Source organism: Podarcis cretensis, assembly GCF_951804945.1.
Source record: "Podarcis cretensis genome assembly, chromosome: 10".
Lineage (NCBI taxonomy): Eukaryota > Metazoa > Chordata > Lepidosauria > Squamata > Lacertidae > Podarcis > Podarcis cretensis.
In genome coordinates, this window is record NC_137179.1 from 61,910,877 (window position 1) to 61,926,748 (window position 15,872).

A 15,872-nucleotide genomic window follows, 5' to 3' on the forward strand; every position below is an offset into this window, starting at 1 on the left:
GCTCAAGAGTATCATCTTGTGAGTGTACTTTAGGGGAATAGTGAAGTCAATGGGACCTATCATTTTAGTTCCCTCATGATCTGACCCTCCCCATTATAGCAAAAATCAAGGCCCATTTATACATTTGAAGAATTTGGGAGTGCAAAGTTCACCTGAGGCTCCTTTTTCTCTCACACTGTTCCTCATGTTAATTCTGGGGCAGCTGTGTTGGACAGGAAACACAAAACTAGGTATGTAAGCAATACATCAAAAGAACCCATCTATTCAGAATCCCTGTTCTGAAAATGTTTAGGCCCTTGGCTGATGCAGAAATGTTGTATTCCTTGTATTTTGAAGGCCATTTAGCAGAGGTCCACATATGGAAGGGTGATGGGATGTTCAGGATCTGAGTCAGTCGGAAGCAACTGATGTCAGAGCTGACTATGTAATGAGCTTTCACACTCCTTCTAACCAACCTAGAGATATGATGGAGAACAAATCACAATTTTTCGCTGTAGCTGAACCCGCTTCCAAAAGATGGAAGTCTTACTGGTGATGCCCTCTGTGCCTCCAATGTGAGTTTGAATTAGTTATGCCGTGGCAAATAACATTTATTTATTAGATTTATGTACCACCCTCCGTTGAAAGAGCTCGAGGCAGTTCACAAAATAGAAATACAATATTAAAGCACAAATAAATAGTAAAAGCAGAAGCAACAAAACACAAACCCCCCCCTCCCACAAAACTATTTAAAAGGCTATAGAATATTAACAAGCCAAACACCAGTTGCTTTGTGGTTGGGTTGGTGATTTCCCTCATGGTCTAGTGGTTTGGGCGTAGGGGAGGTTGGGGTAATTGGCAACACTGCCTATCAGGTGCTGCCACTAATCAGAATTATTTGCTATTATCGTCTATGAGTGATACCTCTGCCCGGCAGTCAGTACTGGATTTACGTACGGTGGTACCTCGGGTTACAGACGCTTCAGGTTACAGACACTGCTAACCCAGAAATAGTACCTCGGGTTAAGAAATTTGCTTCAGGATGAGAACAGAAATCGTGTGGTGGCGGTGCAGCGGCAGCAGGAGGCCCTATTAGATAAAGTGGTACCTCAGGTTAAGAACAGTTTCAGGTTAAGAACGGACCTCCGAAACGAATTAAATTCTTAACCCCGAGGTAGCACTGTATAAGCTAAACAGCAACCTTTTTCAGCTGTGGGCCAGTCCATCATCCCTCAGACCATGTGGTGGGATGGACTACAGTGGTACCTCGGGTTAAGTACTTAATTCGTTCCGGAGGTCCGTTCTTAACCTGAAACTGTTTTTAACCTGAGGTACCAATTTGGCTGGGTGGTGCAGCAGCAGCAGGAGGCCCCATTAGCAAAAGTGGTGCTTCAGGTTAAGAACAGACCTCTGGAACGAATTAAGTACTTAACCCGAGGTACCACTGTATTCAACACACACAAAAGTGACAATTTGTTGTTGACAAAGGGCAGCTGGACATATAAAGGGCCTCATTACCTTCAGCAGGGCTGTCTTAAGCATATGCGGCGGTGGGGTGCAAAGATCCACCCAGCACCCCCCCCCAGATTGCCCAGTCCCAGGTGCGCAGGAAGGTGGAGCTGGCCGGCCACCTCAGCGTCTCACTGGCTCAGTCGCCCCCGAACTCACAGCATAGAGCTGCCCGCAGCAGAAGACCCTGCTGTGGCGCTCCGACCGAGGGTGGGCTCTTCCCCAGACTCAACTCTTGGGCACCGGACTCTCGGCCTGGCGCTCCTGAGAGCCCGGCGTCCGAGTGCCCTGCACCCCTGGTGCCTATGAGTAAGACGGCCCTGACCTTCAGTAGCTTAGGTAAAGCTAAGAACAAACCTAAATCCTGCCCTGCCGGCAACCACGCTTTAGCCAAGCTGGCATGCTCTGCGCTGTATGGGAGAGGAGGGAGAAAGCAGTTAAAAACTCTGTGTCAAATAGATCAACCAGCAGGGCGATGAGAGCCAATCCCTCAGTAATTGTCAATCACCCTGTAATTGGAGCTCAAGTCAAATTTAAAGTACTGTACTGAAATTGCTCCATAGTGGCATCCACACTGTGCAGTGCCCTCCCATCGGATGTCAAAGAGATACTGTAAGTAACTATACAGCCTTTAGAAGACATCTGAAGGCAGCCCTGTATAGAGAATTTTTAAAATGTTTGATTATTATTTTTTAAGTTTCTGTATATGCTAGAAGCTGCCTAGAGTCTCTGGGGTGACCAGGACAGACGGACAGAAATAAGGAAATTATTATTATGAATTATTCCTCCTGTCCTGGAAAAACCACAAGAACTCTTCATAGCACTTTAAAGACCAAGAAAGTCCACAAGCTGTTATAAGACTGCTAGCCTCCCCTCCCTTTTAAAATACTGTACCTGAAATAACCATTCTTTTATTTTTAATTGCAGGAAGCGTTTCTAACATGTTTCTTAGGGAGTTTTAACATGGTTGGTTATGTTGTTTTTTCCCAGTGAGGGTGCAGTGATTTGTAACGCAGAGAACTATTTTACTCAGTGTCAAAATATTTTGCGCAGAATTATATCAGTAAACCCGCAACGAGATATCGATGGCCTCCACAACATCTGGATTATTAAACCTGGAGCCAAATCCCGTGGCAGAGGTAGGAATATGATTACCCTTTGGTGAATAAAGACATCAAGCACAGGAATGCTTTTTAGGAAGTCTGGATGGTGCCTTTGTACGCCTCTTTCCGGCAGCTCCTGCAGCCAGGCAAAGGTAAAGGGACCCCTGACCATTATGTCCAGTCGTGACCGACTCTGGGGTTGCAGCGCTCATCTCACTTTATTGGCCAAGGGAGCCGGCATACAGCTTCCGGGTCATGTGGCCAGTGTGACTAAGCCGCTTCTGGCGAACCAGAGCAGTGCACGGAAATGCTGTTTACCTTCCCGCCGGAGTGGTACCTATTTATCTACTTGAACTTTGACGTGCTTTCGAACTGCTAGGTTGGCAGGAGCAGGGACCGAGCAACGGGAGCTCACCCCGTCGTGGGGATTCAAACTGCTGACCTTCTGATCGGCAAGTCCTAGGCTCTGTGGTTTAACCCACAGCGCCACCCGCATCCCTTTCCGCTTGGTAGGGAAAAGCAATTCTATCCTATTCTCCCTGGCATTTGGAATAAATTAGTAACCACTTTTAAGTTTTATTGTTCCCATACTGCTGCTTTGTTGGTTGTATTTATTAATTGGGTTGTTGTTAATAAATGTTATATATGTGTGTAATGGTTCTAGGGGTTGCTCGTGCGTAAACCGGCGCCACACCTGGCTGAGTTGCCTGAGTGAACCTTTTCTGTCCGGACAGCCACTCGCCCGTGGCTGTCTCAATCGCTGGCAGAATCCGTCAGTGGGCGTTTCTTGAACTTCTTCCAGCAAAGAAGCTCTTTGACGCCTAGTCTCCGCCTACTCTCCCTGCGCGGAAGCCTTCTGCGCAAGGAGGGTGTGGGCAGCGGAGGACCCTTACTCTCCCCGCTGGTCCCCGGCAAGGAGTCATGGGACCGCCTCGCTGATTTCCCCCATCTGCCCCCCTTCTCCACTGGTGCTACGCTGATTCCCTTCCCCAGAAGATGGGCTGCCTCTCCCCATCCCGGGACGCTCTCTGGAATCTCTCTGGAGCCCGCTCTCTTCCTCCGGCCCTGATGGCAGTTCCCTGACAATATGTGTACTCAGTCATCTATGAAATATTAATTGTACACCTGTACAATACTGATGGTGCTTTTTCAAAGAGGTTAATATAAAAGGACCCTCTTTTGGACTAACTCTTACTTTTAAGGATTGTCTCTGGCTTTAAAAATAAAGATTATATTGCTTCTCAGCCTGCAAAATGCACAAATGGACTAAATTTATATGTTCTCTGGACATTATGCACAACCCCAAATGGGACTTCAAGTATGGGCATTTCTCAGTTGAATTTTGTACATTTCCTGGCTAACATGCACATTCCCCAAAGACTGTTGGGGATGGTGTGTGATGACTGGAGAATGTACAGAAATCGTTGAATATATGCACATTTCCCAAGGCCTCTATAAGATTATGTATACTGACTGGGAAATGTGCACAATTCCCCCTTCTCAGGGATTATACATTTGGAAGCTGCCTAATACTGGATTAGGTAAATGGTTCCTTTAGCTCTACAATAGAACAGCAATAGCTGTTCAAGGTTTCAAACAAGAGACTTTCGTAATCCTACCTGGAGATAGTGAAGATTGAATCGGAGATATTTTTTTTGCATGCAGATCAAACGCTATGCCACTTAGCTACAGTCTCCCCAAAGCTACATTTTCTCACCTTGTATTCATGCATTGCTTTCTGTATACACTATTTTAAATATTCATATTTTTATTCTCTCTTTTTATATTTTTTTAAATTAAATTTTCTGTTTTACAATTTTGAATATTCATTTAAACAACCTTAAAACATCAAAAACTTCCCTTCTTCTCTTTCCATGGTTCATTTTGCATATCATAAATCCCTGCATATTTTATATAAACTAAACCATTCAGTATTCCATTATTACATCCATCAAAACTTATTTACACTGTTGAATTTATCTTTTTTTTAAAAAAAATAATATTTATTCAGAATTTTGAAAATTACAAAAGGAAAAAAGGAAAATACAAAATACAGAAAAAATACAACAACAAAAAAGAAAATACACTCGTTTTTTAAAAAAGAAAAAGAACAGATTAAACCTTTACATAACTTTCTTCCTTTACTTATTTCCTTGACCGCCTCACACCTCCCATTTTTGTATTCTAGTTTGAACTGTTATTTCAGCAAATCCTTCCAACCTTGTTTTCATTTAAATAATTTAATTTTATGTATTATAGTTTAACGTTCTCTCTTTCATCAATTTCATCAACTCATTTTTACTTAATCCTTTATATCATTTCTACCAAAACCACATAATTTTCTTTTTCCAACATCTTTCTAACAATCCTTAATTTTACAATATTTTTGAAGATATACTTTAATTTTTTTCCAATCTTCTTCCACCGACTCTTCTCCTTGGTCCCGGATTCTGCCAGTCATCTCAGCCAATTCCATATATTCCATCACCTTCGTCTGCCATTCTTCCCGGGTGGGTAAATCTTGTGTCTTCCAATATTCTGCGATGAGAATTCTTGCTGCTGTTGTGGACTTACATAAAAAAAAATCTATCCTCCCTTCACACCAATTGGCTGACCATGCCCAGGAGAAAGGCCTTACACTGTTGAATTTATCTTAATGCTCCCAACGTTTTCAAGTGTACACATTCCCCCACCCCATATATTTAACAAACAGTTTTCAATCTCCTTTAAATGTATGTTCTTCTTGTTCTCTTATTCTGTATGTTAGGTCCGCAAGCTGCGCATATTGCATTCACATTTTTATTTTCATGTCTTCTAGAAATAGTATGCAAGAACAGACTGGATGATATATTAAAACTAGTGGAGCCAACGGACCAGTTTCCAATAAAGGACCACAAGTGGGTTGTCCAAAAGTATATTGAAACTCCTCTATTGATCTTTGATACAAAGTTTGATATTAGACAGTGGTTTCTTGTGACAGACTGGAACCCGCTGACTATATGGTTCTACAAAGAAAGCTATCTGAGATTTTCCACGCAGCGCTTCTCCTTAGACGATCTGCACAGGTAACCAACAGTAGACCATGCTATAGTGTTTTTATTGTGGTGGGACACATTAAACCAAGGGGTGAATAAATGTGTTGACATTGTTATGAGAGAATCATGACACCACCATGAAGGCAGTGTGTGCTGATGATCTCATGTTTGCTTATTGTATAAAGCTGTTTTTAGTCATGACAGCAGTTGGGATGTCTCGCTGCACGTGACATTTTGTTGACAGAATAAGAGGTAAAAGGTTTGACCTCATTTTAATCCCTTAGTCTTCATCCACAACGGAGGCAAAGCCTAAATACGTAAAACTGCATTTGATCTGGTTCCACCTAGCTTAAGTGAGAATGACTGAGGTTGAATCCTGACAAGACAGAAGTACTGTTTTGGGGGGAGAGGGAGCGGGTGGGTGTGGGGGATTCATTGGTCCTGAATGGGGTAACTGTGCCCCTGAAGGACCAGGTGCGCAGCCTGGGAGTCATTTTGGACTCACAGCTGTCCATGGAGGCGCAGGTTAACTCTGTGTCCAGGGCAGCTGTCTACCAGCTCCACCTGGTACTCAGGCTGAGACCCTACCTGCCCGCGGACTGTCTCACCAGAGTGGTGCATGCTCTGGTTATCTCCCACTTGGACTACTGCAACGCGCTCTACGTGGGGCTACCTTTGAAGGTGACCCGGAAACTGCAATTAATCCAGAATGCGGCAGCTAGACTGGTGACTGGGAGTGGCTGCCAGGACCACATAACACTGGTTTTGAGAGATCTGCATTGGCTCACTGTATGTTTCGCTTCAGATGTGAAGGAAATAAGCAGCTATCCTATCTTTAAAAGACATCTGAAGGCAGCCCTGTTCAGGGAAGTTTTTAATATTTAACGCTGTACTGTTTTTAACACTTGATTAGGAGCTGCCCAGAGTGGCTGGGGAAACTCAGCCAGATGGGTGGGGTGTAAATAATAAATTTATTATTATTATTATTATTATTATTATTATTATTATTATTATTATCCAAGAAGTGAAAACTTGTTTCAGCTCAACCAGAGACAGGTCATATTTCATTGCTAACACTGCTGGCCATAGACATTTTGCCGCCTGAAGCGGAACCCCATGGTGACCCCCTTTCTTTTATTAAGGCCAATACAAAGTCAAATGCCAGTGCCTGCCTTCATCTGTAAAAAAAGGTAAAGGTAAAGGACCCCTGACAGTTAAGTCCAGTTGCAGACGACTCTGGGGTTGCGGCGCTCATCTCGCTTTCAGGCCGAGGGAGCCGGTGTTAATCGGCAGACAGTTTTTCCGGGTCATGTGGCCAGCATGACTAAGCCGCTTCTGGCGCAACTGAACACCGAAGGCAGAGCAGCGCACGGAAACGCCGCTTACCTTCCCACCGGAGTGGTACCTATTTATCTACTTGCACTTTTTGGCATGCTTTCGAACTGCTAGGGTGGAAGGAGCTGGGACCGAGCAACGGGAGCTCACCACGGGGATTCAAACCACCAGCCTTCTGATCAGCAAGCCCAAGAAGCACAGTGGTTTAGACCACAGTGCCACCCACGTCCCGCCTTCATCTGCACCCGTATCCAAAACTTTCTAATACTTTCTGAAGTGGTTTGCGTCACCCTATAGCATGACAAGGCTGACCCTGTTGTCCAAAGTTCCTTTTGTGGCACTGGGAGTCACAAATCCACACCAAAACTGAAGCAAAACTGATGCTGCAAACTGTAGTCTTGTTAGGTGCAATGCTTCTCCCATGTCTTCATTTTACTCTGTATCCCTGAGTAATTTTAATACATTTAGGGATTTATTGCTTTTTAATGGAACTCAACAGTGCTTTGACATTGCTGGGACTTAAGTTTAGTCATGACTGCCATAATAATAATAATAATAATAATAATAATAATAATAATAATAATAATTTGCCACCCATCTGACTGAGTTGCCCCAGCCACTTGGGCAGCTCCCAACAGAATATTAAAAACACAATAAAACATCAAACTACTTTAAACATGACCAAACCTGGATCCAAGCCTATATCTTGAAGTAAATTAGATTAGATTATTGTATTTTAATATAGATTATTGTATTTTAATATTCTGTTGGAAGCTGCCCAGAGTGGCTGGGGTATAAATAAATTATTATTATTATTATTATTATTATTATTATTATTATTATTATAGTGGTATGTTTTTACACTTCCCCTTGAATTTATTTTTTACAAAAATGGTTTTCTTTCTACATTTCTGTGCCATGTTTCTGTGCTTTATGACAGCAATTCTTGCATCCCATTTTCGCAGCTCGATTCACCTTTGCAATAACTCCATCCAGAAGAACTACAAGAACGCACCAGACCGCAGTTCTCAGTTGCCGTATCACAATATGTGGACGAGCAGCAAATTCCAAGAGTATTTGCAAAAGAGGGGTCTTGGCCACGTCTGGCGTAATATTATCTATCCGTCCATGAAGAAGATATTAATCTACACAATGAAGATGGCCCAGGACCAAGTTGAGCCTCGGAGGAGTAGCTTTGAACTCTACGGGGCAGATTTCATTCTCGGAAATGACTTTACACCTTGGTTGATTGAAATCAATAGTAGTCCAACCATGTACCCTTCGACCCCAATAACATCCAACCTATGTGCTCAGGTTCAAGAAGACACAATCAAGATAGTTATAGACAGAAAACATGACAGGAACTGTGACATTGGGAACTTTGAACTTCTCTGGAGACAGGTAAGAATTGTTTAAACTTTCTCTCTAATTAACTGGGAGCAGGTGGCACTGTGGGTTAAACCACAGAGCCTAGGACTTGCCAATCAGAAGGTCGGCAGTTCGAATCCCCGCGACAGGGTGAGCTCCCATTGCTCAGTCCCTGCTCCTGCCAACCTAGCAGTTCAAAAGCACGTCAAAGTGCAAGTAGATAAATAGGCAGGAAGGTAAACAGCGTTTCCGTGCGCTGCTCTGGTTCGCGAGAAGCAGCTTAGTCATGCTGGCCACATGACCCGGAAGCTCTATGCCGACTCCCTCGGCCAATAAAGCGAGATGAACGCGCAACCCCAGAGTCAGTCACGACTGGACCTAATGGTCAGGGGCTTTTACCTTTAACCCTTTCAAAGATTCACCTTCATTATATTTAGACGCCAACCATGAAATGCAAATCTCGAAATAATTGAGGGGGGTTATTGCTATTTATTATTATTGATTTTATTTAATAAATTTGTATACCAACCTTCATCCAAAAATCTCAGGGCAGTTCACAGTATAGATGTACAAAACACAAAGACAAAATACAGAATAAAAACAAGGACAAAATGAACCCATAATCACCACTCCCACAAACACATTTAAAAGAACATAGAATGTATACCAGTCAAAGGCCTGGTTGAAGAAGAATGTTTTTGCCTGGCTCCTGGAGATGTATAATGAAGGCACCAGGTGAGCTTCCCTGGGGAGAGCATTCCACAGATGGGGAGCCACTGTAGAAAAGGCCCATTCTTGTGTTGCCACCCTCTGGACCTTTCATGAGGAAGCCACATGAAGAAGGTCCTCAGATGATGATCTCAGGGTCCAGTTAGATCCTATGGGGAGAGGTGGTTCTTTGAATTATTGCAGTCCTGAACTATTTAAGGCTTTATAGGTCAAAGCCAGCACTTCGAATTGGGCCCAGAAACTAATTGGCAGTCAGGCCAGGATTGGTGTAATATGCTCAAACCATCTTGCACTGGTGAGCAACCTTGCCGCTGAATTCTGCACCAGCTGAAGTTTCGAAACCATCTTCAGAGGCAGCTTCTGAAGCCTCACCTACAGAAATTCCCTCTTCTATGAAACTCTGAAAGACGCAGGAACTTCATCCTCTTTTCATCCAGCCAACCTGTCATTACCTTGGTATATAATTACCTCAGTACAACGGTACCTTGGTTTTCGAACGGTTCTGGGACTCCTGGAACAGACTAAGTTCGACAACCTTGAATTCAACCTTGGTTGTTGAACTCAATCTGTTCCGGGAGTCCGTTTGACTCCCGGAACCGTTCAAAAACCAAGGCGCAGTTTCCAATTGGCTGCAAGAGCTTCCTGCACTCAGTCGGAAGCCACGGAAGCCACGTCGGATGTTCGGCTTCCCAAAAACGTTTGCAAACCAGAACACTTACGAGTTTGCGGCGTTCAGGAGCCGATTTGTTTGGGAGCCAAGCCGTTCGACAACCAAGGTACCACTGTACATAATTGTGAGAACAAACCCATTTGTTATAAGAGAGGAGTGCTGAAAACCACCATTTTGTTTTCCTCTACAGCCCATGTTGGATCTGCCGCCATTTAATCCTACAGACCTTTTTGTGGAAGGAATCAATGTTAAGAGACTGAAAAAGCATATAGTTAACATCACTAATTTTAATTTTCTCGAACCACTGCTGGGGGTAACACAACCTGTAACGGATCTAGAAAACGACGAAGACCGGGGGACACCCGCCAACAACAAGCGAATTGTAAAAGGAAAACATGGAAATAGCGCTCCTTGTCCTTTGCCAAAGACCCTCAAGAAGTTGCAAGACAAAAGCCTTAAAGTGAAAAGCACCTACAAAAAGCCTGGCCAAACCATAGACTTTCCTCGCATAGTTAATGGCCGTGGAGCAACCTCCGTGTCTGATAAGAAAAAGTCAAAGCCCATTAATGAGCCAAGCCTTCAGACTGGAAGTCAAGCTACCACTCCCTCTCAAAAGTCACATTCACTGGACTGGACATTACTTCAGCCCTCTATAGATGCAGGTAAAATGAGGATGAAAATATTTTACATATATCTTTATAAAATTAAACTTTTCCATATATATATATAGAGAGAGAGAGAGAGAGAGATGAGACAATAAAATAAAATCAATTGATTAACTGATAACTAATTAGAGCAAATATTTGTTAAAATAGAAATATTGGGGGAAATCTCTATGAAGTTCACTTTGAAATTAAGCTCTACAAAACAAAATTTTAATGTCTTTCTGCCAGTTTAACCGTCTCAAATAATCCTATGGAAATGACATTATTTAATTCATATACTGGCATAAGTGGATGAAATTTGCAGGTGATGCTGAGAGCTACTAAAACTAGGGTGGGCATAGAATTTAGATATCTCCCAAACTGAAGCAGACCACTTCAGACAGCTTTTGGACTTGGGTTTTTCTGTCATCAGCCAAAGAAACTGACATTTTAGGGTCACCAAGGAAGCTTTCTCTCCTGTTACACAGCTGTCATTGAGAATTCTATAAATTTGACTTTTAAGAATTTAAGAAGAAGAATCCTGCTAGTTCAGGCCAAAGGCCTATGTTCTCCAGCTTCCTGTTCTCACAGTTGTGCTAGGCCCGGGGGTAACCCGAGCAAAATGGTCCAGGTCCAGTCCCGAATCCAAGGGTCCCACGAGGAGTCAGTCCGACAGGGCCAAGGCAGGACACGAGGCAGGAAACCATGCAAGGTCAGGCACAGGATCACAGGCAGGTTCTGGCAAACAGCAACGTTGCTCCCACAACCTGGGGCGATGTCCAGCAGCCTTTTATCTCTGTCGGGGTAACGGCCGGTCCTGATCCCCCGGTGACTCACCTCACTGTCTCACCCGAAGGCAAGCACTCCTTCTGCAAGTACTCAGGTCTCTCCTTCTCCCAGACCTCAGTCTCTGCAGCTCAGGAGTTGTCGGTAAGTTACTAGACCCAGGGGCCGCCTCAGCCTCCCCTGACCCAACTGGTAGTGGAGCAGCTGTGAATGATTGCCCAGCTGGAGGCAACAAGGTAATCCCCGCATCTGGAGCCAGGGCAGGCTCAGGCCCCTGACTCGGCCCAGCTGGTGCTGGTTGCAGGGGAAACTGGGCAAACTGGGGCTCTTCAGAATCAGGTCTCAGAGTAGGTTCAGCTGCTGCCTCAGGCAAAGGATCTGGTGTGGACTGAGACTTTTCTGGCTCCGAGCCCGAGCCCAAGTCCCAGGCCATCACACCAGTGGTCAACCAAATGCCTATGGGAAGCCTACAAGAAGAACTCGGGTACAAGACTTGCTTTCCTTACTTATCATTCCCAGAAACTGGCACTCAGAGACATATTGTCTCCAATAATAGAGATAAAGCACAACTATTGTTCCTAGAGCTGTGGATAGCCTTATCATCCATGCATTTATCAAATCCCTTTTATGGTGGTGCCCATCATTACCTCTTGTGAATTCCATTGTTTAACTGCGCACTGTGTCTTACTCTTATCTGCCTCAATCTTCCAACATTCAACTTCATTGGACGGCCATAATTCCTTGTACTATAAAAGAGGGAGAAGAACTTTTGTCTCTGCACTTTCTCTACACCATGCACAATATTGTACCTCTCTAGCATGCCACCTCTTGTGTTCCCTCGCCAAAAAAGCGGCTACTATCGTAATCTTTCTCATAGCCAAGTTGCTCCAGTTCCTCGGTCATTTTGGTAGCCCCTTACTGGAACTTTTCCGTATCTATATCCTTTCTGAGGTGAAGGAACCAGAAGTGTACGCAGTATTTCAAGTGCAGTCAAACCATATAATCTTAGGAGTCAATTATGAAATTGGCAGTTTTGTTTTCCGTTCATTTCCTAATGATCCCTAACACGGAGTTCACCTTTTTCACAGCTGCTGTTGACATCTTCTTCAAGCTGTCTACTACAGTCCCAAGGTTTCGTGTCTGGTCAGTCTTCATGAGTTCAGATCACGCTAGCATATATGTGAAATTAGGATTCCTTTGCCCCAATATGCATCATTTTGCACTAGGTTACGTTGAGTTACACTTGCCATTTTACTTCCTGTGCGCCCAGTTTGGATAGATCCTTTTGGAGCTTCTCATAATCTTTTTTTGTTCATACCACCCTGAACACTGCTCATCCCTGTTGATCATTTCTGAGCACTTTCTACAGCCATCCACTGCAATAATTGTTGTTTTTTTCCTGTTCTCTGGTTCCTATTTCTTACAGTTCCTCATCCATAAGATGACCTGTCCTCTTATCCTTCAAATTCTAAGCTTACTCAGGAGTCTTTGGCATGTTACTTTGAACATCTAAGTACACAGTATTTACAGAATCACCTTTATCTATATGCTTGTTGACACACAAAGAACTTTCAAATGTTAGTGAGACAGAAATTACCATTGTAGAGGCCATGCAGATTCTTCTTCACCAAAACTTGTTCTTCTACATGCTTGTTAATTCCACATTTAATATTGCTTTCCACTAACTTTCCTGGAGCAGATGTTAAGCTAACTGGCCTGTAATCTCCTAGATCCCTCCTGTATCCCTTCTTAAAAAAACTGGTGCTACATGGGCTACTTTCCACTTCTCGGCATCAGAAGCTGACCATAGGGACAAGTCAATCTTTTTTTGTTAGAAGATCAGCAATTTAATATTTGAGTTATTTAAGAACTCTCTGGTGGATGCCATTTAGACCTGGCAATCTGTCAGTTTTTAATTCATCAATAAGGCCTACAAATTTGTCTCACCACCACTATTTGTCTCAGTAGGCACAGGGAGAGGCAAAGAATTATTTCAGCAATCAGCTACTTAAATCACTTGTTACCTTGATGCTCTGCAATTGGGTCGAGATGCTTCATTGGCTGAAGCTCTGCTCTTGGCTCACGGAACCAATTTTCACTTGTGTCCACTAGCGACGCTGACAAATGATAACTTAACTTGTTGGCCAGAAACAGCTAAGATCATTTACAGTTATTAAATCTGATTGGATGCCCTTCCATCATTGAAAATATCTGCTATATGTGGTAGCTATTGGGATGGGAAGAAAACAAGGATAATTTAAGCATGAAAGGCAGGGTAGGGCATCTTTAATTGGCTCAAGGTCTATTTGTGAAAGAGAAGAGAAGGCTCTTCGAACAGAAACAACATGGGGAAAGTGATATTTTTGACCTACCCAAGGCCTGAAAGTAATTAGCACCATCAACGGCATTAAGTAACGTTTATCCTTAATTTTAAAGGCAACTGGCTGCTAAGTTTGGAAAACTCTTGGGAATCCATTGCTGGCATCTAGGTAGAGCAGGCTTTTAAAATATTTTATTCAGAGGCCAAAATGCCTTGACTAATGCAAACATTGTCAGACCCTCCAAGTGTTCCTATTTTCCGGGGACAGTTCCAGATTTACAAAAGCTGTCCTGGTTTCTGATTTGATCCCGGAATGTTCCGCTTTCCCTTAGGACGTCCCTATTTTCATTGGAGAAATGTTGGAGGGTATGGTAGGATGCCCCTATTTTTATTGGAGGAATGTTGGCAGGTATGGAGTTATGCAGCCCCCAAGCCAAGGAGATAAGGAACTATACAACCTTTAGAAGACATCTGAAGGCAGCCTTGTATTGGGAAGTAATGCTTTATTAGGTTTTTATTTATGTTGGAAGGTGCCCAGAGTGGCTGGGTCAACCCAGTCAGATGGGTGGGATAGTAATAATAATAATAATAATAATAATAATAATAGAATAGGACAACACTATTTTTATTGGAGAAATGTTGGAGAGTATGCATTGTTTCTCTGCAGAGTCTTTTGTAGAATCCTGGTAAAAGGAGCATTGTTAACTATGCAATTCAGTGTTGATGGGTGTTAATATTTGCTCTCTCTTTAAAGGTCTGCAGAACAAAAGCAAGAAGATTCCATGCCTAATTTGTGGAGATGGTTTCCAGTCAGAGAAAGCTTGTAAACACTGCAGCTCTTTTTGTGCGACTGTATTACAAGGCGATTCATACCTACCTATGGGTCCGTGTTCTCCTCCTGAAAAGATAACCAAGAACAGGCTGACCGTCCCATGTTATGGACTTCCAAAATACCTTTGACTGTATTCAAAGTGCTTTGAGAAAGTGTTTTTTAAAAAGCCAATCCCCCAAACCTCAGACAGAGCTCAAGAACTTTCCTTGTATATAAAAAGAAGAAGAAAATGCTGAAAGGCCCCTTTTCTTATCAAATAGCTGTAGCCGATTCAACAGCAGAAGTGCTGTGGAAAAGAACGGAAGCTGTGCTATGAATGCAAGTCCGAGAATTTCAAACTGCTGTAGCATACCTTGCAAGCAAAAAATGTGTGTGACATAATGCGGATGGTTATTTTTAAATTGGGAAAGGTGTGTGCAGAGGGATGAATAGGATCAGAGAACCAGGGCAAGGGCAGGCTGGGTGCACAGAGTTTGACCTTTATTGTGTGGCGAGTCCCCCTCCCCCCCTTGTGAAATAAAGACACAGGACACAGAATTAAAGGTTAATGGGCGGAAAAGGCCACAACTTTATTGATCGCAGGAACTGAGTGGTATTGGCTTAGGCATTGGTCCTATCGACTAACCGGCTTCAGCCTGATTGCATGAAGGCCGGTGAGGGTTAACCGCCAGCAGGGGGAGTCCTGCTGAAGTACGTCAACTAGGATCCCCCCGGGGTCACTGCTCGGGGGCATGCCTTAGGCCCACACCTCCATAGGTTTCGGACAGGGCAACGCCCCCCAGAATCCTTTACCGGACTACCCTTCGATTTGGGGGAAGGTGATGGCGCTTCCTCCCCCCCCCATCTGCATAACAATACCCTTACCAATGCCTAACCGCCAATGCCGAAAAAGTTGTGATGATTTGCTACGAGGTAGGCGAAAAACCAAATGGCTGGTGCCAATTTGCCAAGTGGAAAACATTCCCACCAGGCCCCTTGATGGCGACCAACTAAAGTCCATAGCAATGTCAGGGAGCTAAACCTAAGGGTGGGCAGGGTGGGAAACCGGAGAAGCTGGAACGTGGCAGAGAGGGAAATCCTCGGGCGCGCCGGCCCTAAATACCCCAGGCCACGCCTCCCTGGCCAGCCGATTGGCTGGTCATGTCGATGACGCGCCCGAGGATTCCCTCATTGTGACCCAGCCCCAGCGTGCGTGGGGAGGGGGAGGGGCCCGCAACCCCACCTCCTCTCCAGCTCGGAAGTGGCTTTGTAACCACAGACTTCAGGAACATGAAGGGAGCAATTCCCTGTGACACACTTTTATAGGTCTTCCTAAATGGTGAATTGACCTCCAATAGTGGTGATGAAAAAGAAGGGCTTGCTCCTCTGATCGTTAGCTTCACCAGTCATGCAATCTATGTGGTGCGACTCATGCAGCATGTTGGCGATTAATATACACAGAATAATAATGATATATTCTCTATCAACCTTCTGAGAAAAATACAAACATTAAACAAAGCCACAGAGACTTACGAACTACCTAACCTAAGATGAACTTATAATGACTGGTTTCAATAGATTTT

The 15,872-nt window shown here is 43.8% G+C and overlaps 1 protein-coding gene across 3 annotated transcripts in view; it reads left to right on the forward strand.

The window, feature by feature from the left end:
* TTLL8 (tubulin tyrosine ligase like 8) overlaps positions 1-14,691 on the forward strand; it is a 41,209-nt gene extending 26,518 nt beyond the window's left edge. For 2 of the 3 annotated variants that reach the window (XM_079994155.1, XM_079994156.1), the window contains exons 11-15: positions 2,479-2,627; positions 5,410-5,656; positions 7,927-8,362; positions 9,919-10,390; positions 14,233-14,691. In XM_079994155.1, coding sequence (XP_079850281.1) covers positions 2,479-2,627; positions 5,410-5,656; positions 7,927-8,362; positions 9,919-10,390; positions 14,233-14,438 — 1,510 coding nt within the window. In that variant the 3' untranslated portion in view covers positions 14,439-14,691. Of the gene's footprint in view, positions 1-2,478; positions 2,628-5,409; positions 5,657-7,926; positions 8,363-9,918; positions 10,391-12,246; positions 12,302-14,232 lie in introns of all 3 variants that reach the window. The other variant, XM_079994157.1, reaches the window with a different exon arrangement.
* Positions 14,692-15,872: the final 1,181 nt, after the last annotated feature.